Genomic DNA, 19,904 nt, shown 5'->3' with positions numbered 1-19,904 from the left:
AAACATCCTGGCAATTAGCACAGAGTAATTTATCCATTAAACAGTTCAGATACAGGTTAGCACAACCTTCAAAGAGACACATAGACAATAATACTATTTCACTCAAGTATCATCATAAATGTTAATATTCCTCTTTTGATCTTTGAATTAAAACTATAGCAATAGACAAGACTTGTTTGCTTGCATCACAAGACCTGAGCAAACATTTCCCCTTCTACCTCTAACAATGCAGACTTGCATTTCAAAGCTCTAGTCATTTACATATCTTCCTAACCCGTCCTCAAGGTTCACCCATGGGTTAGGTCAGTCTATGAGTTAATTAACTCTTTCTGGCCCTTTCCCCTTTCAATGAGATATTATATCACAGTCATAACGTCACATGGTGATACTGGGAGACTGGAGTGTCTAAGGAAATTGCTTGTGTGACTTGTGGTTAGCCAGTGGGGTGAGACCAAAGTCCTTTTTGTCTGGCTGGTTTGGTTTGCCCTAGAGGTGGAAAAACCCCAGCCTAGGGCTGTGACTGCCCTGTTTGAGCAATTGGTCCTGATTTGGCACTCTCAGTTGGGTCCCGCCAGAACCGCATCGTCACACCTTGACGTCTACGTCCTTCTGTTGCTGGGGCAGAACAGAGATCCCACCCTCGTCGCCACGTTGTTATATCCTTGAGGGCAGCAGTTTAGGAAGAAATCACTGGAGACACAGACAGCTGTAAACCTTGGAGCAGCCATTTATTGCCACACACTGAACTAACCAAACCAGCCAAAACTGGCTGGGCTATCCCCTAATAGTCTAACTCAGTTGCCAGAGCAACAACAAGATTCTGTTACCACGACAACCAAATACACAACACCCCACTATCCCAGTATTTGTCTGTAACCAGCCCTGGGTGCTGGGACAAGGGAGAGGAAGGTAAGGAAAGTTTCGATGAGCCTAGGCAGCCGTGTGAGCTGATGGCTTTGTCTAACCAGTTGGGGAAGGCAAAGTTAGTGGAAAATGAGTGTCCCTATATCTTCCCTGTTCCCTGTGTGGAGGATTGTGACAGTGAAGGAAATGTGCCTGTGTCTGTCAGGGGTAATGACTTGCCTATGGAGGAAGCTACCCCAGTCTCCAAGCAGTTGTCTGTGAACAGTCCTGTGTGCTGGGACAAGGGAAAGGATATCCCAAGCTGTGTGTCTGGTGAAGGGGAAGGTTTCTCCAGCTCTTCTTTGTCTGTGGAGCAGAGAGAAGGTGCCTCTCAGCCTGTGATGGTTGAGAGCAGTGCAGTTGTCTCAGAGTTGGTTCTGGTTACAACTAACGCCCAGAAAGGGAATGGTCCTAAATTTGTGTCTGCTAGGGAGGTGACACTGTAACTAACAAGATCCCAGAGGACAAATGACTCTGGTACTGTTGCTTAGTGTGTTGCTGGGAAAGGGTGTAGCAACTTTATCTAATCAAGTTGATACCCTAGCAAGGGCACAAAGAAACCATAAAACTGATTTGATTTTGTTGCCCACTGACAGTGTGGAAACTTGTAACCAGAAGGAAATGATTCCTGAACTTGTGTGTTTTGAGACTGACAACTTGTATGTTGCCTAGTCAAGGCACCGAGAGAATTTCTCTCCTGTGTGGAGGAGTCTCTGATGTCCAATCTGGTGTTAGCTCCAACTGAAGCATTTTCTAGGCTAAGGACATCTGAGAGGCTCTTCCCTGTATGGACTTGCTGACGCTTAATGCTGTGTGAGCACCAAATGAAGGTACCCCTTCAAGCTCTTTCTTGTGTAAATTATCCGATGGGGAATAATTTGTGAGCTCAGACTGAATCTTTTCCTGCAGTTATTGAAGCTTTTCTTGCATTCCAAGTATTTATCGGTTCTCTCTCTGATGTGAAGCAAGGTTTGATCATCAATGAAACTTTTTCCAGTCGAGGCATTTATAGATACAGTGCCATGTGGATTCTGAAATGTTTAGGAAGGTATGAGCTAGAACTGAAGCTTTTCCCACCATCCAACCATTTATGGGGTCCCTCTCTTGTGTGGATTGTCTGATGTATATTAAGATTTGAACCCTCATGGAGGCTTTCCCACAGTGCAGGGTGGGCAGAAAAGTTTTGCTACTCTGCAACATGGTCAAAGGGCCACAGCGGCCACATTTCAGGTCGGAATCTGGGATAGGGTTGGTTGGACTGAGGTCTACATGCTGCAGTGTGGACACCAGAGCCCCAGATTTGAGCCTAGGTTAGTGTAGATGCTCAAGCCCAGGGTTCTCCGACATGTGCCAGCTGCAGAGGTGAAAGTAAGCTGGTACGGTCTGGTACGGTGTACCGGCAAGAACTGGTATGCTGTGTTGCCTGATTTGGGGAGGGTTAGTAGGGACAGTGGAATTTATCCACGTAATTTGGTTGTATGTAATAATTAATTTTCTAATTAATTAAGAATGTTAGTAATAATTAATAGATATTAATAACTTGGGTATGGCTCGCCAATATGTGTGATCAGAAGATAAAAGTTCGTCTTGAATCAGGCTACACAGAATTTAATACAAGGAGATTGGGGTGTATTACAGGAATTAGGACAGAGACAGAGTTTAGTCAAACAAGACCCTTTATTTAAAATCAACAAAACAAGAAGTAAATGTAAAATGTTAAAAGCAGTATGAGATTACAAAGTTACAAAATATCACAGTTCTTTAAGAGATATAATATGATATTATACAGTTCTAAATGTACTCTACAGCGCTAGAGTAAATTTCACACCTCTGCTAGAGGAAGTTACAAAGAAACTGGTTATAAGTAAAACCCTCTTTTGTTTAACCTAAATGCTCTAGCAAAAATGAGAATATGTTCATACTCACAACTTTGAGAAGAATCAATACTACGACTTAGTATTAACAGCTTTCATAGGAGAAAAGGCTTCGAAGCAGGTTGAGACGACAAGGAAACAGAGAGATGTATCGCCTGCTCTAATGGTGGATTATCACACCTTTTATAGGGAGAACTCCTTCCTCTTACGCCCAAATTTGGCTTTCCCCATGGAAAGGTGAGGGTACCTGTTTTCATAGGCTGACCTTTGTATACGTATTAATGACAACTATCTACGTATCTTGTGGTGTACTTGTAAGGTCCTTTTGCACCTAACTAGGTGAAAGGTTAGCAGATATTCAGAAAGTCCCTAGACAATTTGCGTAGGTTTGTTTCCTATTATCACTTTTCTGAGTAAGGGTCTTAAAGGTTGCTTTCAGCGTCACAGAGGAAATAGGCCAGGATGTCTGGTTTAGAAGCTTCTAGGTATCTTGCGTTTACAGCTATTGCAAATTCTATTAATCTATGCAGCCTACACACTTTTATCAAAAAGACATTTTATACAGACCAACAGATTAATCCTCAGGGCTACAGCTGTGCCAGACTAGACTGGCTTCCCTGGGCCCTCTAAATCACCGCTGGAGCCCTGCCGCCCTGGGGTAGCGGTGGCAGGGCTCCGGCAGTGATTTAAAGGGCCTGGAGCTCCGCGGAGGCCAGAGCCCCGGGCCCTTTAATTTGCCCCTGAGCCCCGGGGCTCCCAGCCACCTCTGCAGCTGGTAGCTCCGGGGTGATTTGAAGGCCCTGGGACCAGGGCCGGTGCAACCATTTCGGCAACCTAGGTAGTCGCCTAGGGCACTGGGATTTGGGGGGTGCCATTTTCTTCGACAGTGACCGCACCGGCCAGATCTTTGGGGGGAGGGCCGCCTGCAGCAAGTAAGGGGGGGGGCAACATGCAGGGGAACTCCCCACCCCAGCTCACCCCTGCCCTGCCTCCTCCCCGAGCATGCCATAGCTGCGTCACTTCTCCTGCCTCCCAAGCTTGCGGCGCCAATCAGCTTAGGCACCGCAAGCCTGGGAGGCGGGAGAAGTGAAGCACCGACGGCGTGCTCAGGGTGCTGGTGCTCGTGCTTGTGCGCAGAGCAGGGGTGAGCTGGGGCAGGGGGGCGCCTCAGGGCAGAGGGGGGGGAGCTGCCGCGGGGGGGGGGCGGACCTCAGGGCGGAGGTGCGGGGGGTTGGGGGGCAAAGTGGAAGTTTCGCTTAGGGCCCGAAACATCCTTGCACCGGCCCTGCCAGGACTCCCAGCCACAGCCAGAGCCTCAGGGTCTCTAAATATGGAAAGGCCCTGCCTCTTCTGGCTGAGGCCACACCCCCGCTCAGGACTCCGTCAAGTACTTTACGTTACTGTCACCCCTGGCCAGCTGACTCCAGACCCAATGACCCTGGGCTTACATTGCAGTGTAGATAAACCCAGAGTGACATACAGGCATATCCTCATTAGAGTGCAGTGACACAACCAGTTCAGGAGAAAAAAAATTCCATGACTATCTTCAAAACTCACATCTGGAAAATGAAAGGGAAATAAACAAGGAAACACTTTTATATGCTTTATATACATAAAGTAAATGACAGGCTTAAAGGGAACTGGAAGGGAACTTTCATAACAAGACCATGTGGGAAAAACATCAAAAAAATTGAAGTATTGTTCTGAAAGGCATTAAAGTGGAAATATTGCAAATGCACTCGGGGGTGGAATTAATGAGCAGAGGTGAAAATGGTACAGTGCACCAATGAGAACTGGCTGCCGGTACCGGCCCACACACGGCCGATGTTAAAGCGCTGCTGAGTTGCTTTAACGTCGCTGCCCTTTTTTTTCCTGGCAGGGCCACTGATGTGGGTAGCAAAAGGGGCAGCAGCTCTGGGGGGACCCTTCAAATCGCTGCCACGGTCCCAGGATTCCTGGCTACTGCTGCTGCAGCACCAGGGCTCCTGGTCCCCAGCCCCGCCCCTTCCACCAGAGGCCCCGCCCCTTCCAGTGACCAGAGCCCCCCCCCCACCTTGCCCAGGAGGGACCTGGGGTACCAGTAAGTCCCTCTGCTTACTTTCACTCCGTTAACGAGTTACAGTCACACATCAGAAAGATTTTATAGCTCTCCCTCTCGTGTTTTCTTTCCTTCTCCCTTTTCTTTTATTTCATCCAGTTCTGCACATCATTTTAGCTAGCGCTGTTCTCCATCCATTTATTTCTCTGTCTGCCCCAAATCTCTTTCATTCCCTATCACAGATCGTTCGAGCTCAGGTTCCCAGTTCTCTCCCCTTCCTCCCCCTCTGCCCTAAGTGTCTCCACTTGCTTTCACTCTTTTCGCATTAGTTCGCTGCCCACCTCACCTTTCCCCAGGTTTCTCGATTTACTCTTGTTTTACTTTATTTCCTGCCCCCCCCTTGATTTCTTCTCTCCCTTCTGATGAAACCTGCCTCTCCCCTCCCCGCAGCCAGCTCACCTTCATCCAAATGACATGTCCTCCCCCGCCTCCCGCCCCCTCACCACAGCATCCCTTCCCCAGGGGCCTGGAGGTCACACCTGCCAGTCCCTGGGACCGGGTCTCGATCTCCCAGGCTCCCTGCTGGTGCAGAGTATCCCCCTTCTCCCCACACCTCCCAAATCACAAGTAATTTGGTGTCTTTGCCACCCCCACAGCTGCCTGTCCCCGAGCCCACCTAGCAGTTACAGCCCCAACCCCCACATCACCTCTGTCCCTGACCCTCCATCAGTTCTCATCCTGCAGCCCCACACATGCCCCTCAGGAACCCTATGCACCTGCAGCAGCTCCAGGAGTTATTCACCCCCCCCCCAGCCCTTCCCATCCCTGGGGCTGCAGGGAGGGAGGGGGAGTGTCATAGAGATTAGATATTGGGGTTGGGTAGACAGGTGTCCTCCAAGGTCATGAAGATGAGCCAGAGGCTAGGTAGATGAGAGGCCTCCAGTATCACAGACTAGGATGACTGTGATTAGAGACACCCATTTTTTCATGCCCATTGGCCTATTCCCACCATGTCTCAGTAGCACTGTCTGAGCCAGAATTCCCAGAGTCCTCCTGTGCCAGAGGACAGTGACATACGGCGGCAAAAGCCTTGGGTGGATGAGATTGGCGGAGGTAGAGAAGCCACCCCCTGTTTTCCATACTTTGGCAGGGCAGACACCTAGCAGGGCCGCCAGGGTCGTGGGCACTGCATGGCAGAAAGCCTGAAGGAAACAGGAAACTTCCAATGTCACAAAGACAAGGGTGTGTGAGACTCCAGGGCGATATCCCCCCCATGTCTCAGCAACACTGTCTGAGCCAGGATCCTGTCCAGACCCAGAACCAGGGACGGATTCGCTGCCCGGTGAAAGAGGCTGGCAGGAAAGTGAAGATCGGGGCCTCGTTATCAGCATCAAAAAATGCCACCTGCCCCCATTCACAGTCCAGAGAAACCCGGATCCTTCTGGGGACCCGGCTCAGGGGCAGGGGGGTCTCAGGGAAGGTGAGAGCCTGGAACTGACACCCCCACCACTGCACAGCCCAGATCCCCCCCTCAGGGTTATGACCGATCCAGCCCTTCCTCCTCACAGACTCTCTGGCCACCCCCACAGCCCAGCATTCTCCATCCCCCACCTCCACCCCCCAGCAATGTCTCCCCAGGGTGAATCCCTCACAGCCCAGCACACAGAGCTCAGTGTCAAATCGCTCAGGGTTGTCGGGCAGATCCTGCCGGGCGTGTCCCCATCTCACATGTTTCCGATCCTCAGACAGGGCGAGCTGGGGATGAGCCGTGTCTGGATCCAGAGTCACCGTCACTGGGGACAGAGAGAATCAGAGCGTGAGGGGCAGAGCTCAGCCCTGGGGGAGGCGGGGACCATTTCTCACACTCCCCAGCAGCCCTGGGACAGGCCTGGATCCCAGGGAGCTGCCTCGGCCCTGGGCGCCTGACACCGAGCAGAGACGTCACTGCAGTTCTCAGCCTGGGCAATGGGACCCACTTTTGTACATTCACATTTGGTGACAGAGGCTGCAGCCCCCTGCTCCTCAGCTGGCTCTAGCTCAGATGGCAGAGGCTGGAGCATAGGGGCCGACTCCGTGGGCGCTCTGAAAAATTGGGCAGCTCCCCACCCCCCTGCCCAGCTCACCTCCACCTCCGCTCCACCTCCTCCCCTGAGCGCACCGCGTGCCCGCTTAACCCCCTAGCTCCCAGCACTTGCACCTGTTTCGCTCGGCCGGGAGGGAGGGGGCAGGAGGGGGAAGGCAGCACGCTCGGGGAAGAGGTGGGGCCGGGACGGGGATTTGGAGAAGGGGTCCAATAGGGGCAGGGAGGGGCTGAGACTTTGGGGAAGGGGTTGGAATGGGGGTGGGGTAGGGGTGGGGAAAGGGTGAAGTCAGGGTGGGGCCCGGGGGCGCGAGCACCCACCGGCACTGGGGGAAGTTGGCGCCTATGGTCTGGAGAGGAAAAGGGTCACAGAGATGAGAGCACCTGGTCTCTGATTTACAACGCCAGCCTGGGGAGCTGCTCCTCTGCCCTGAGTGCCTGGGACCCAGCAGAGATGCCCTGGCAGCTCCTCCCCCCGCTGCTGGGACCTGCTGTGAGGGCTGCAGAAACTGCCTCTCTCCCCCCTCCCCTGCTGGGGCTGCTCCTCGGAGGGTGAGAGAGGAGGAACCTGACGTTGTGCAGAGGGGAGTGAGAGGAGGGAGGCACCAGATATAAACCCAGGGGGAAGCTGCACGCTGAGCCCATCCTCCTGTCCCTGGCCTGGGTGAAGAGGAGGGGACAGGGCGTAGGGGCAGAACCACTCCAGCCCAGAGAGTGGTCAGTAGGGGCTGGCCTTGGGAAGAGAGAAGGGAGGAGGTGGCAGCGTCAGAGGGACACTGTATCTCTAGCGGAGGAAGAACTGGTGGCAGGATTGTTTGTGTGACTTCTGCGCGGGATCTCCTCTGCATTTCAGGGGGAGGGGGGTGTCACAGTCGGTGTTGGTTTGGTTTGTGTCTTTAGCTATTTGTTTATAAAACTGTTTTCATGCATTTTTTTCTCTGAAGTGAAAGTTAATCTCTCCTGAAATCTCTCACCTGGTCTGCATGAGCCTAGGGATTGCCCTCTTTTTGTCTGAATTTCGGAGCACAATCCATGAAGCAATGCGTGGGAGAGCCCAGCCCTGGCCTAAGGAAAGGTCGGATGTTGGAGAAGAGCAATGAGGGAGACCCCCCTCTGCCAGGATAAAGGAGAGGGATGTGTCTGCCCTAAGGGGAGAGTGCTCTCTACGCATTCCTCTCAATTTAATATTGAAAGGGCCTATGAATGTCTATGAAAACCCCAGGGTCAGAGTTAAGGGGGTTTGGATGTTGGTCACTATCTGTTTCTATTCACTGGCGTGGGCATGAACTGAGTGTTGGGAATAGAATGTGAAATGCTGAGATTGTTTAGGCTTCTGGGACGAGCCGATAACGCTGGGAACTGTGTGTAAAGGGCTGGCCTTGGGTCCGCTCTCATCGGCCAGCTAACTGTAAATAGGATGATAAGTCAAACAGGTGTGTAGGATGTTAATTAGGATGGGGTTACAGCTGCGGCTGTGTATATTTAATTAACCAATTAGCAACTGTCTGATTGCTTGCCATAATGGTATATAAGAGCATGCTGGAAATGAATAAAGAACTCTCGGCTTATGATCACATGGGTTGTCAGACTCTGTCCATTCTCCTCTGCGATGCAACAACTGAGCACTAAGGTTGGTGTCAGGACTGTTTGTGCGACTTCAGCTTGGGATCTCCTTAGCAGTGAATGTTTTCTTTTTAAGTCTGGTCGGTGTTGGTTTGGTTGGAAACTTTAGCTTCAAATTAATGGAAATGTTTTCATGGAAATTTTCTCCTTTTTTAAAGATAACCTGCACCTGCAATCTTACCCTGTCTGTGTGCTCCTGTCTCTGGTTCAGATAGCAGAGTGTCTGGAGATGGAAAGGATAAAAGAGAGGTGAGATTTCATGCTGTCATATTTATAACATCCCCACTCTCAACTGACATAATTATGTCTTACTAATGAGAGCGAAGCAGAGCCACACCCACCTCTTTAATAATAACTAATCTGAAACCTTCTATTTCAGGGGTCACAAACCTTTGGCACGAGGCCCATCAGGGTAATCTGCTGGTGGGCAGCAAGAGAGTTTGTTTGCACGGCCCCCTGCAGCTCCCAGCTGCTGTGGGTTTCACACAAGAGGCTCCTGTGCTGGAGGGACTCACCAGGATTTACGCCTTCCCTTTTGGCCCACACCAGCTGCCGTATGGGGCCAGAGCACAATGAAGGGCTGGGTCCACATTTCAGAAGTGGCCAGAAATGTTGGGTTCTAAACTGCTCTCGAGCACATGCCCTGTGCTCGAGTTGTTAGTTGGGAGAGAGAAAGTGAGATACCCCAAGCTGTGCTATATTTTTACCTTAATGATTTTGCCAAAGCTCTCTAAATGGATCAACGTGAGATATCCTGGGGCCTGGGCCCCTGCTACATCTGCTCAATTTGACGACTTTCCATTTTGTATTAAATAGATACATAACCTAATTATTAACCAATTGGCCAGAGTCTAACTCCTCCCACAGTCTCAGAGACACACCGTGATTTCCCATCCTAGATCCCAACTCTCAGTACCTTTGAATTTCCTCAAAGTCTCCATTAAAACAATATTTTCTTGGGAGAAATCACTGAGTCTCTTCTGTAGCTCCAGAGAAATCTCCATGGGCTGCTGGAACTTCCCCGCCTCACACCTGGGGAGAGAGAATTTCATTGTTACATTTCAGTCACTAACTCGCCATCATTCCTGGCTAGCGGAAGTCCCTGCTCTGCGGGGCCTGCAGCACAAACCATGGCTGTGCCACCTTCCCCCAAAAGCCCAATTCATGTTCTTCCGCTCTGGCCTGCACACAGCAGAGGAGGAGCCAAGTCTCCAGGGCCAATTCTCTCCATGTTTCTTGTGTGCATCGTGCTATGAGATCTTTCTTTCAGGTAGTAGACTGAGACCTCAGCTGCACCCAAACCAGCTCATTCCACACAGGTCTCCAGACAGATTTCCAGTGGAAAAGACACTTGATCCCTGCTGAGCAGGGTCTGATCATTACCAGTATGTCAGGGATGAAGGGCTCGTATTGCATCTCCAGAACCCTGAGGCAGCCAGTCCCCCAGGATGACACATCTCATGGGAATACTTTAGGTCAGTCTTTCCCACTGAATGGATATTCCAGAGTCTTCTATAAAAGACTGAGACCCTCTGGGTTAAGTTGATCAGAGAAATGTGTATCCAAAAAGTGACCCTGCCCCACACATTTTGCTGTAGAGCCCTGTGGAGATGTGTTGTTAATGTTCTCTCCAAGCCCTTTCACAGCACCGTGAAGTACAAGGGGGGTGAGAGAGACACGTACCCGCTCACGGTGCTTCTGAAGTCCTAGAGAGGAAAGAAACAGAAAAACAACCTTAGTCCCACGTGCTATGACGCCATCCACTGGGCATCCCAGGGAAGGGAATTTGCAAAATATGAGGAAAAGCAGCTTGGCCTGGGGCCCAGGCTATGGATCTGCTGACTCAATGTCACCTTTATATCTACGAGTGACACTGAGATCTCCCACTGCTGCACCCCAATGCCCATGATTCAGGAGCTGTCCTGTCCCTGCGGTGGGATCTGGGATCTTTCTAACTTAGTCTCACCTGCAGGAGTTCACTCGCTGGCTTCTGACCCTTCCCCTCCAGCTCACTGATCAGCTCACTGAGGCGGGAAATCTCCTCAGAGAGTTTACTGGCATTGTCATTCTGTATCTTTACAACCTTCCTGTCCAGCTTCTCCAGCTGGGCCAGCAGGAGTTGCTCTTGTTCCTCCAGGAACTGCCACAGTTGCTGAAATTCAGACACAATCTTCTGCCTCTCATCTTGTGTCTGGTCTATTAAAAAAAAATGGCAGGCCAGGGACATAGAATCTAGGGTCCTTTCATGGAGTGCAAAATGTGCAGGAGACACAATTTCTTTGCAAACTCTAAGGTGTCTGACACTTGACTTTACCCTGTGGTTAACAGGGAGAGGATTTTCTAACACGTTCCCACTAGGGTGACCAGACCGCAAGTGTGAAAAATCGGGATGGGGGTGGGGGTTAATAGAAGCCTATACAAGACAAAGTCCCAAATATCAGGACTGTCCCTATAAAATCAGGACTTCTGTTCACCCTAGTTCTCACCAGCCCTAATATCTCTCAATGGGAAGTTTCTATGACTAACATGGGCGGGACACTGTGTTATCAGAGGTCTATGTTAATCCAGACCCAGAGCAGAGGAGGCAGGACTCAGCACTACATTGACAGAGATGCCAGGGGAGAAAAAAGAATTGAACAATTAAACAAGGCAAGAAATGCCTGCAGACTCAGGCAGACGGCGCTGCCTGGGATATAGGTCAGTTCACCTTGGGAGGAGTTTTGTGAAAGCCGCAAGGGCTAGAAATGAACTGGAATGGAAGTTTAGATTCTGCAGAACATGTTGTCCTGATCCAGGCAGAGGATTTTGCAGGGCCAGTGTTGTGTGTGCAGACATGAATCTAACATAGCAATCCCTGGTCATGGAGAAACACACACAAGTCCACTTTCTCCAAGGCCACAGAGGAGTCTGTTTCACAACAGACCTCCCACTGCAAGTCTCTGCAGGTTAATAGCACTGGGCACCTACCAGATATTCCCAGGTTTTTCCCTCTCCAATCACTTTAAATCCCAGCAGCTTTTCTCTCTCTTCCCGCAGAGTCTCCAAATAGGCCTGAACCTTTTCCTGAAGAAACATAAATGATTTGAGTGAGTTTATGTTGAGAGTTCAGAGTGTGTTTGTGGAGAGGGGTGTTTTTCCATCGCAACCCAAGATTCTGTAGGTGACTGTCAGCTCTACAGGGTCCATGATATCAGGAACCACAAGAAAATCAAACCTCATTAACAGAGACTAGGATTGTTTTCTATTCAGACAGTTTAGAATTATTTGTCCTCTTTCTACACTGAGTAAAACCAGCAAGAAGCTGGAGTCACATGGTGGTGTCATAACTATAAAGGAAAGGGAACAGCCCTCCTGTGTACAATACTATAAAATCCCTCCTGGCCAGAGACACCAAAATCCTTTTGCCTGGAAAGGGTTAAGAAGCTCAGGAAACCTGGCTGAGACCTGACCCAAAAGGACCAATAAGGGGACAAGATACTTTCAAATCTTGGTGGGGGGAGACTTTTGTTTGTGCTTTTTGTTTTGGGGGTGGTTCGCTCTTGGGACTAAGAGGGACCGGACATCAATCCAGGCTCTCCAAATCTTTCTGAACTAGTCTCTCATATTTTAGACTTGTAAGTAACAGCCAGGCAAGGCATGTTAGTTTATCTTTGTTTTCTCAACTTGTAAATGTTTGTTTTTGCTAAGAGGATTTACCTCTGTTTGCTGTAACTTTGAACCTAAGGCTAGAGGGGGTTCCTCTGGGCTCCTTGAATCTGATGACCCTGTAAAGTTATTTTCCATCTTGATTTTACAGAGATGATTTTTACCTTTCTTTCTTTAATTAAAAGGCTTCTTTTTAAGAACCCGATTGATTTTTCCTTGTTTTAAGATTCAAGGGGGTTGGATCTGCACTCACCAGGAATTGGTGGGGGGAAAGGAGGGGGAATGGTTACTTTCTCCTTGTTTTAAGATCCAGGGGTTTGGATCTGTGTCCACCAGGAACTGGGTGGAGAAGTCTCTCAAGGCTACTGGGAGGGAGATAGTCTGGGGGGAAGGTAGACAGAGTTTCCCAAATTCTTAAAGGATTTGGGTGGTGGCAGTAAAACCAGATCTAAGCTGCTAATTAAGCTTAGAGGTTCTCATGCAGGTCCCCACATCTGTACCCTAGAGTTCAGAGTGGGGAAGGAACCTTGACAGGTGGTGAATCAATAAACCTACATTTGACAGTTTCCGCTAACACCTTTGGCTGGTGCTTGGCCACATACACAATAACACAGTTCAGACTGCAACCCGGTCTAATCCCAATGGTATCCGCGCTCTGGGGCCCTTCTGTCTTTGGATTCCAGGTGCTGGGGGTCCGCACAGCGTTTGGCTCAGGGACCCCCCTAGTGCTGGTCGACCTCTGAGTATTAACCCCTCAGGGAGCAATACGGGAATTCAGAACTCCCGTGGGAAACCTCAGCTCCCTGCTGGGCCTGGGATTGTCATCAAGGCCTCGGCCTTGAAATGGCCACACTTCATTACAAGCAGGATCTGTCGGGGAGGCAACATGGCCCAGTGGCTGGAGCTTTGGCCTAGGCCTTAGAAGAACCGGTTTCTGTTCCCAGCCACTCATTCTTCTTTGAGTGCTTGCTCATGTCCATTCCATGTAGGGTGTGCGCGCGCTGCGTGTACGTTCGTCGGAGACTTTTTACCCTAGCAACTCAGTGGGTCGGCTGGGCGCCCCCTGGAGTGGCGCCACCATGGCCGCGGATATATACCCCAGCCGACCCACCCACTCCTCAGTTCCTTCTTACCGCCCGTGTCGGTCGTTGGAACTGTGGAGTGCAGCGTAGCTGACCTCCACCTCCCTAGCATTCTCTGATAGTTCTTATTCTTGTTGTGTAAATAGTTCTCAAATTCGTTAAATTTAGATAAGATAGTTAGCTTTTAGTGGTTTAGTTACAGTTTAGTTACAGTTTAGTGAGTTAGTCGGGCTCGGGGCTTAGGCCCTACCCGCACCGGAGCCGGAGCTCATGCCCGGCTCCCCAGGATTCAAGCTGTGCTCGGCTTGCCATCGCCCGATGCTACAGGGGATCCACATTCCTCCTGTTTGAAGTGCCTCGGGGAGTCACACTTATCGGCTAAGTGCTCAATTTGTAAGTCGTTCAAGCCTCGTACAAAGAAAGAGAGAGAGACATTAGACTTAAGCAGCTCCTCATGGAGGCAGCTCTTACCCCTCCGTCTTCTGCACCGAGCGCAACCCCTTCGGAATCAAAGAGCGCCTCTTCGGCACTGGGCCGCACCGGTGCGGCCACTACACCTCGGCACCGGACGCCTGCTTCCAAGTCAGGCCAGAACCGCTCGCTTTCACCTCAAGCGAGAAAGTCTAAGACCCCTGCCGCCCCGGCACCGCCCGCGGTGCGGCACGAGGGCATGGCTCCACCGCACCGGCCGGTCCCTGCAGCCATGGCACTGCCTGCTGAGCCGTTGCCGTCGACTCCGGTCCACCAAGGGCCATCGAGTCCGGCACCTATCTCCCCGGCACCTGCCGCGGTGGAGTTGATCGTCCCATCCACGCCGGAGGTCTGTGAAGTGGCGAGGGACTTGATCGCGATCTCAGATGCGGCACCGCCGCCACCCCCGGCACCGCCGGTGCGGGTCATCCGATCAATTGGGAAACCGGCCCTGATCCATCGACCTTCAGTCAGTGCCCCCGACCGGCACCGCTCCCGATCACGGTCCCATCGGCATTCCAGATCCCGGCACCGGTCGCGTTCGTCCCGCCGCTCGCAGTACCGGCACCGCTCCTTGACAAGATGCCGGTCGGACTCACGGCACCATTCCCATTCCCGCTCGCCATCTTATTACTCTCGACGTCGTTCGAGCTCCCGGCACTGATACCGGCACCGCTCCACCAGGAGCCGCTCTTGACGCCGATGCTCTCGGTCACGGTCGAGCTCCCGGCACCGTCCCGGTCGCAGGTCCCGGAGCCGCTCTCGGTACCCGAGTCCCTCACGGCACCGCTCCCCGGTGCGGAAGAGCACCAGGTCGGTGGGGACGTCGGCCCACGGCCTATCTGCTCCACCATGGCCTTCTCGACACCCCTCGGCTTCGTCTCAGGCGGGTAGCCACTACTCCCAAGACCCAGAAGCAGATGTGCCGGAGGGTTTATTTCAGGACTCCCGCTCTGAATCGCAAAGAGTCCAGCAGTGGCCCTTTTGGACAGCTTGGGCTTATCACCAGGCCAAGGTGCTCCCATAGCTCTGTCGCAGACCGTCCCTTCCGACCGTCGGGCCCCTGAGGCAACCGTAAGTCACCCTCCACCAGCTGGATGCACAGCTGGATGCACAGCTGCCTCCTACCACCACCTCACCCGAGCAGCTGGAGCAAGAGCCTCAGCAGGAGGAGCTCCTCCAGGAGGTCCTCGCCCCCGGTGTTTCATCCTCTTCCTCACCGGATGAGGCGGTGGTGGGTGCATCGTCAACGAGCCCACTCCCAGTGGACCTCGCTGCGCATCAGGACCTCCTCAGGCGAGTTGCGCTTAACATTAACCTCCAGGTGGAGGAGGTCGAGGACCCGGTCTGCAGCATTCTGTCGGCAGATGCGCCCACCAGAGTAGCTCTGCCCTTTATCAAGACTATCCAGGCGAAGGCTGATACGCTGTGGCAAACGCCGGCTCCCAGCCTGTCTTTTTCCTTCCTGATCTATTTTTATAAGAACATTAAAATGGCCGTACTGGGTCAGACCAAAGCTCCATCTAGCCCAGTATCCTGTCTACCAACAGTGGCCAATGCCAGGTGCCCCAGAGGGAGTGAACCTAACAGGTAATGATCAAGTGATCTCTCTCCTGCCATCCATCTCCATCCTCTGACGAACAGAGGCTAGGGACACCATTCTTACCCATCCTGGCTAATAGCCATTAATGGACTTAGCCACCATGAATTTATCCAGTTCTCTTTTAAACGCTGTTCTAGTCCTATAGTTTCTTTTTCCTGTCCCTCTCCTTCTGCTTCTGTTCAATCAAAATCTGACTTAGCTGGCCAAGGCTGTGTGTTCTGAACACTGCTGTAAGCCTGTGAGCAGAAAGCAGCTAAATGCCGTGCCCCAAGCAGCCCGATGGGGGTACAAGCTTGCTAGGTCTCGGAGCGGCTGGCAAGGCCTTGTGCTAGGCCAGAGCCAGAAGCTGCATCTTCTATCTTTGCTGTTCTCTTCTTTCCCCGTTTGTGTGCGTTCGCCTTATCTTGGACTTTATGGGATTGGACTTTAACAAGAGACACCACAACAGTGACAGCTCCAGCCCATCTCAGCTGATCTCTCTGATTTCCCCAGGACAGCTGTTACCTTCTTCAAAACCATCCAAGAGACCGTCACAGAAGGAACTTTCCTTCTAAAAACTCTCCCAGCTAAAGAGACAGGGCACAGGGGATGCTGTTAAAGACAAGCCTTACTGACTACTTTACATTTCCATTGCTTTAACTCTGTCTCTGTTTCTCTCTGTGTTTCAGTAACACACTAGCAGGGATGTGAGAGGTGTGTTTGCCATGGCACTAAGCGGGCTGAAGTCTCTCTACCAAACCCCCAGCTTTGTTTCACCCGTTCAGTGTTGGACGGTGACAGGGGCACGTTAACACCTTTCACTCTTTCGGGGCCCTTGAGCCTGTTTAAATGACCACAGAAGTTCCCGCCCCCTGTGTGAGTGGCATGGGGGACTGAGCGTCTTTTCTCCTTTCTCCCCTCGAGGATGCCAGAAGCCCCATAGACGGGGCGTGGCTCCTCCCCCTGCACACGCCATTAGTCTGGTCACAGGCTGAGACAACACAACTGTCCCAGGGCACAACTGCAACGTGGTGAAGGTGACACCTGGGTCGGAATCTCCTTTGGTTTATTACAAACCCGGGTTTCTGCATTTCCTACAAAACTAAATCTGTTTTCTAAATCGCTTCTCTGCTCAGGCTGCGTCTACGCCCCCTTGTGTCGGTAGAACGTATGTCGCTCAGGGGTGTGAATGAGCCACCCCCAAGGGACACAGTTACACTGACCCAAGCGCCGGTGTGGGCAGGGCTATGTCGCTGGGAGAGCTTCTCCTGCCAACATGGCTACGGCTCTCGCTGGGGGTGGGGAGTCTCAGCGGCTACACTAGGGAGCTAACGGCGGGGCCACTGCACCGGTGCCAGCGTGAGCTCCCCAGAGCAGCCACCACCTCAGGGCAGGGACGATGGCCCTGACTGGGGACACAGTACGGGCCTGTCACCTCCAGGGCACTGGGTTCTCTTCTGCCCCCGGCAGGAGTGAACAAACGTCTGTATGACGTGGTGACCATTCACAGACCGGTGAGGAATGAGCTGGTGTGAGGGGAGCTGATCTCAGTCCAGTGGCAGGTGGGCAGATGGCCACAGAACAATGACCAGCAGGAACATTGGAATCTATTGGCCATCAAAGCATGGAGGCCGAGGAGTGAATTGCCCACGGGACCGAACTCATCCTGTCCCCAGAGCTAGTCTCGGTAAATCGGGGTGAAGCACATTGACGGGACACCTCGGGGAAGCTTGCACAGCCATTGCTGGGGCTGCAGCTAGTCTGTGGCTGGATACACAGAGACTCATTCTCCAGTCCCTCAATTCAGCATTTGTCACGGGCAAGAAATTCAGAGTAAAATACGACACTAAAATATGATAATGATTAATGGGGAAAAACCTGTTTCTTTCTAGGTGTGAAACAGGGAAGTTCCAGCAGCTGGAGGACACGTCTCCTGATCTGGAAATCAGTCTTGGTTATTGGTGCCAAGAAAACCGGTGCTCTGAAGGAGACTGAGGAAAATCAAAGGTACCGAGAAGGGAGCTAGGGGGGAAACGTTTCGGACTTCCGGAAGTGACGGGCTCTGACCAATTAGTGGCAATAGATGCTAACATAAAACTGAAACAAATCAGAGTGAACCAATAAATTATCATTCCTGACTCAGGGGAAAAGGCTGGGTGGGGCCATGTGCCAAGGCAACAGCAAACGGTTCATAATCTGCAGTCATTTGAATGTGATTCATTTTTCCACTAACAAGTTTCTCTGAAGTGGTGAGAAATCCAGGGTCCGGGGAAGGGAGCCGTGGCCCATTCTCCTGTCGGACAGTCCAGTTGTGGCTTAGTCCTGTTTATACATAGAGAAAAGAGTCCAATACAAACAGTTTAATCCAGCGAGAAAGTCAGTCCATTGGCGGATAGAGCCGGGAGCTGGTGGGGGGCAGAGCTGGATTCTACCTCACTGTCTGACCTCTCCCTGTCTCGATCGTTACAGTGTGGAGAGGAACAATGACAGACCCCACAGGCGGGTGCTGGTTTGGTGCTTAACCACACGGCGAAGGACCGAGAGCCCCAAATTCCCCCTGGTGTTTTGGGAGCCAAGTTTGCTGTTTGAATTCTGCAGTTCAGATGACGTCAGGCCTGGGCATTTCTCTGGCCTTAGGGGGTGCTTTGGTCACAGCTCTGATGGCCGAGTGGCGAAGGTGTTGGACTCAGAATTCAAGAGGGTTTCCCTGTGCAGGTTCAAATCCTGCTCACAGCAAGGCCTGTGTTTTAGCCACAGCCTGTCTAAGAGGCCAGGGGTGGCTGAGCCTCCCCCAAATGGCCGCCCATGCAGGGGGGAACACTGGGGATGTGGGGCGAGTCAATCCTCCGTGGGCCCATTGTCATCTTTCGAGTGCTGGACGCGAAGCTCCAGAGAAGTGGGGGCCCAGCCTGCACCCTTTTCCGCTCTGCCACTTAACCCGATGCCCTGCTCTGCCTCCTCCCATCCCCCCTCCGCCTCTTCCCCCAAGGCCTGCGCCCCACCCCCGCTGGGCCTTTTCCCCTGAGCCCCCTCCCTCTCTCTGCCTCTTCCTGCCCCTGCTCCGCCTCCTTCCCCAAGGACCCTCCCCACCCCCCGCTCACCTAAGGCAGGAAACAGTGATGGGTGCCTGGCCCCATGGCCCCCTGGCAGCCCCCCTTAGGGGAAAGGGGCAGGGAGGAGCAAGCAGCAGGTGAGTGGCGTCTTGGGGGAAGAGTGAGGGGCAGGTAGGGGGTCTGGGGGGAGGGGGCGGAGGGCAGTGAACAGCAAGTGGGTGGGGCCTTTCAGGAAGGTGCTTTAGTCAAAAAGAAGCTATTGTGATACACAGATGGGCTGGGATATGCAGGGAGTCAGATTAGATGCTCTAATGGTCCCTTCTGGTCTTAAGGCTACTAATTTATGAAAAACTGATGTTTTATTGTGTAGCGGCTCCATCCACAGACTGAACAGTCATTGTCAACGAGGCTGGCCAGGGGCAGGACATCAGCTTTGAGGGGAGGGGTGGGTGTGGCAGTGACATCACAAAGGCCTTTTGCAGGAACTCGGCCTATTGGGCAAAGGTGGTGGGGAGGGGGTGACCTCACAGAGAGACCCCGACATCAGCCGGGCAGGACCGAGGTGCAGGGCCAGGTGAGTCTCTGAGACCCCCCCCGGCTTTGCTGCCACAAGTCTCCTTTGCGAGGTCTCTCCTCGAGGGCTAAGAGAGAATTAGGATTCACAGCTGTGAGCACGAGGAGGAACCTCTGTGGAGTTTTCTCCTTTCCTGCCACTGACTGTGCCGACAACAAACTTCCCTTTGACAAGGTGAGAGGCTGAGAGAGGTTTGGAACCTCTTCAGTCTGATCCACCTGGCACAGGCAGCACTCTAGGCCCAGGAAACACTGGCTTCAGGTGCCAGAATTTGATTTCCTACCTAGGATTTGATGGTTGGAATCCCTGGGGACATTGGGGTTTGTCCTTTTTGGTTTCCCTTTTCCTCTTTCCTCCCTCCTTTCGCCTCTTCTCCTGCTTCTTTTCCCCCTTTCCCCTGCTTCCCTCCCTCTACCAAGGAGGGGTGTGTGGAGTGCGGGCAGGGGAGGGGGTTGCTCTCATTGCGGGAGGTCCTCACCAAGAGGTGGGGCTGGATCTGAGAGTGATCCCCTCTGATGGTGACCTGGGCCGTCCTTTGGGACATCCGGTGAGACCCCTCAGCCTCCCGCCCCTCAGAGGGGCTCAGGGCTGATTGGCCGAGCAGGGGGCTATCGACAGCGAGGAGACTCCAATGTACAACCAATCCAATGTATGGGATTAATCTGGCTACTTCTCTCCATTAATTGCCTCTTGGCAGGTCATGATTTCCCCTAATGTTCTAGGTCTTGTAAAATACTTGCTGAATAGTTACTATGAACCACTGTTGGTCTGTAGCTCACTTGAGAGCCTGCACCCGGCTCCGCTCTGCCTCTTAACCCGATGCCCTGCTCTGCCTCCTCCCATCCCCCCTCCGCCTCTTCCCCCAAGGCCTGCGTCCCACCCCCGCTGGGCCTTTTCTCCCGAGCCCCCTCCCTCTTCCTGCCCCTGCTCCGCCTCCTTCCCCAGGGACCCCCCGCCCCTCGCTCACCTAAGGCAGGAA

The 19,904-nt window shown here is 52.4% G+C and overlaps 1 protein-coding gene, 1 long non-coding RNA gene and 1 other non-coding gene across 4 annotated transcripts; 2 read left to right on the top strand and 1 right to left on the bottom strand.

The window, feature by feature from the left end:
• The first annotated feature begins 767 nt into the window (after positions 1-767).
• On the top strand, positions 768-18,263 carry LOC123378784. The gene is made up of 3 exons (XR_006582731.1): positions 768-909; positions 8,677-8,767; positions 17,191-18,263. It is a non-coding gene; the product is annotated as an uncharacterized LOC123378784 (long non-coding RNA).
• On the bottom strand, positions 5,526-11,930 carry LOC123378783 (tripartite motif-containing protein 15-like). 2 transcript variants are annotated; one of them, XM_045032940.1, is made up of 5 exons: positions 11,486-11,930; positions 10,202-10,224; positions 9,435-9,550; positions 8,700-8,741; positions 5,526-6,608 (listed from the first exon to the last, which is right to left on the bottom strand). In XM_045032940.1, the coding sequence occupies exons 1-5, from the start codon at positions 11,591-11,593 to the stop codon at positions 6,094-6,096; spliced, it is 804 nt and encodes a 267-aa protein (XP_044888875.1). In that variant the 5' UTR covers positions 11,594-11,930; the 3' UTR covers positions 5,526-6,093. The 2 variants fall into 2 exon arrangements, with proteins under 2 accessions (XP_044888875.1, XP_044888874.1); XM_045032939.1 differs by lacking the exon at positions 11,486-11,930 and adding an exon at positions 10,485-11,299.
• TRNAL-CAG lies at positions 17,953-18,034 on the top strand. The gene has a single exon. It is a non-coding gene; the product is annotated as a tRNA-Leu (tRNA).
• Positions 18,264-19,904: the final 1,641 nt, after the last annotated feature.

The sequence above is a fragment of the Mauremys mutica genome, chromosome 10 (genome assembly GCF_020497125.1).
Source record: "Mauremys mutica isolate MM-2020 ecotype Southern chromosome 10, ASM2049712v1, whole genome shotgun sequence".
NCBI classification, from domain to species: Eukaryota; Metazoa; Chordata; order Testudines; family Geoemydidae; genus Mauremys; species Mauremys mutica.
The sequence above is the reverse complement of the archived record's forward strand: the minus strand, read 5'-3'. Positions and strand labels throughout refer to the sequence as shown.